Source organism: Saccostrea echinata, unplaced genomic scaffold (genome assembly GCF_033153115.1).
Source record: "Saccostrea echinata isolate AGI-Se365-2 ecotype Australia unplaced genomic scaffold, CSIRO_AGI_Sech_v1 ptg000033l, whole genome shotgun sequence".
Lineage (NCBI taxonomy): Eukaryota > Metazoa > Mollusca > Bivalvia > Ostreida > Ostreidae > Saccostrea > Saccostrea echinata.
In genome coordinates this window covers 17,360,001-17,362,597 of record NW_026889782.1, presented here as the reverse complement: position 1 = coordinate 17,362,597, position 2,597 = coordinate 17,360,001, and the positions used below count along the sequence as shown (strand labels likewise).

Below are 2,597 nucleotides of genomic sequence, written 5' to 3'. Positions count from 1 at the left end.
GAGCAGAGGTGTGGGGATTTCATAAAGCTCCAGATGTAGAAAAAATACAAAGTCCCTTTTGTAAAAAGTTACTTCGTTTAAAAAAAAGTGCCTGTAACAATCTTGTGTATTTCGAACTTGGAAGAATGCCTATGAGGGAATCTAGAAAATTGAAAATTATAAAATATTTTTTGAAACTAAAGGGGACACAAAATATTCTACTAAAATTATGCTTGGAAGAAAGATTAAGGAATAATGATAGTTGGATCAGAGATATTCAAAATGAACTTAATAAACTGGGACTTGGCTATATATTTGATGCAGATTTCAATGATAATACTTACATGTTAGTAAAACAAAGATTCCTTGAGGTGAATAATCATACTATGATTTCTAATATTTGTAGCAATGCCCGTAGCCCGCTATACCAACATTTGGTTGATAATTTTGGTATACAATATTACTTGCGTAAACCTATTAATTATATGTACAAAATACAAATTGCTAGAATTAGACTATCTGCACATAATCTAAATGTTGAAACTGGTAGATATGTTAAGGTGATTCGAACCTGTCGCCAAAGTAATTGGATTTTTTTTTTAAATGATAAGAATGATAGAAGAGGATTTCCTGACTTGTATAAAGACAATTTCGATATGGGTCAATGAGTTCGTTTCCATGGCAACGACCTCTGAACATGAGAGTGTTGAACCTGCCTGCTGCTGTAAAATAAACAACTCGTAAACAAAATCAAAATTAAAAAATACAAAGATTTTTATTTCAACTGTATTTTTATATCATGGAAATAAAAGATAATGACATTGTCTTTCTCTAAAATAAGTAACAGTATTGAAATACTTGAAGATGTGTAAAAAAAAATAATCCGAATTTCCTCAGACTGCTTTTAAAAAGTCATTTTCAGCATGACTTTAAAATTATAAAATGGCTAAAAATCATGCCAATAGTAATTGGAATTTTTTCTTTTAACTTTCTTTGAATAGCAGTGATACAAGGCTTTAAAACTTGAAAAAAAAAATTGGTAGGTTCATGCGTCGACAAAAAAGATATAATCATCTGTGCTCTGGTCTTGCTCAAATTTTAGCCATTTCAAAAAAATATTTTAATAAATGAATAGATAAACACCAATAAATCTTTAAAGTTTGAATAAAATAATCAATAACATTTTGGAATTTATAAGTTCTGAACATCTGAGATAAAAGTATTCAATGTAATGATCATAACCTTTAAAAATCCTTAGAACAATCTCTCAGTTCGAATTTCCTCTGATATATGGAAACTAAATGCTTTTTACATGTATGCTATGTCATCTTTAAGTGGAAAAAAAATCCGATTCAAAAAATTAAAAGCATTTAAAACCACACATTCCAATCGATATTTTTACATTATATGTAATATAAACATAAAAATCTATTCTTTTTTTAAAAAAAAAAAACAAAAAAAAAAAAACAAATTTACCTTCTGTCCAGTAATGCATATATATTTGCATGTACAGTTGTACTACTGTATAATTCATTATTACTGCTTTTCCTGGCAAATAGCATTCAGTCATTATAATATACTATACATTGTCATTTATTTTCATGTTAGCCCCCGTTCACACATAGACGCCGCTTCTACTACGATCAAAATGTGGCCGAAAACGTGGCCGATCGTGACAAATCGCAGGAGAAACGTAGTGGAGTCTTCATAAGCGCAGTATGATCGCGGTAGGGTCTTCATGATCGGAGAGCTCTACGCTCTCGCCACGCTTATTTTGAACATGCTCAAAACAAGCGTAGCGGGATCGTGGCCAACAAGAATCGGGGTAAAGTCGTAAAAACAGCGTAGTAGAAGCGCCGTAATCGTACAAGCAGCGCGGAAGCATCGTGGAGAGATCTTCGTGATCGTAGTAAAAGCGCAGTAAAAGCGTAGTACAGTCGGGAACTTATCAAGTACGCTCCTACAACGCTCCCACTACGTTCTAACTACGTTCCCACTACGATCTCTCTACGTTCCTGATGATCCTACGAAGACCTACAATGACCTTACGCCGATCATACCACGACCTATCAGGCGGCAGTTTGTTTTTATAGCGCTGATATTTGAAAAAAGCATCATCTGTCAACTACACGTAAAGGGTGACACTATACTTGACGGTCATTTGCAGTTGAGACTTCGAACTTTTCACTCTTGTTACAGATTGAAAATGCCCCGTAAACCCCGTGGTAAAGGCCGTGAAAAATCTGCGGTTGCAAGCTCTGTGACCCAAGATCTTGAAAATCCTGCAGCAGAAAATCCTGAGGCCGGGAAAGAGCATGACGAACCTTCGACCGTTGAAGCTGATGCCCTTCCGTCCACGGAAACCCCTCAGCCTGATGATCCCTCTATTGAGTCTCAATTCAATGAAGAAGAAAGTAGAAATGTTCTACAGCAGAAACGCAGGAAAATGCAGACAGATCTTACAGAGGACCAGGAGCAGGCTATGGTTGAATGGCTCAGCACACATCCAATCCTTTACAACAAAAAACTAAAAGGGTATAAAGAAACCCAGAAGAAAGAATATCTCTGGAGGGAACAGGCTAATCTGCTTGGTAAAGACGTTGACATCCTCAAAACCT

General features: G+C 35.2%; 1 protein-coding gene across 1 annotated transcript in view; it reads left to right on the top strand.

Annotated features, from left to right (window-relative positions):
* The first annotated feature begins 2,185 nt into the window (after positions 1 to 2,185).
* LOC133199137 (uncharacterized) overlaps positions 2,186 to 2,597 on the top strand; it is a 1,527-nt gene continuing 1,115 nt past the window's right edge. Inside the window, exon 1 of the mRNA XM_061335006.1 lies at positions 2,186 to 2,597. This exon is cut by the window's right edge and continues 155 nt beyond it. Within this exon, the coding sequence (XP_061190990.1) occupies positions 2,186 to 2,597 (412 nt within the window).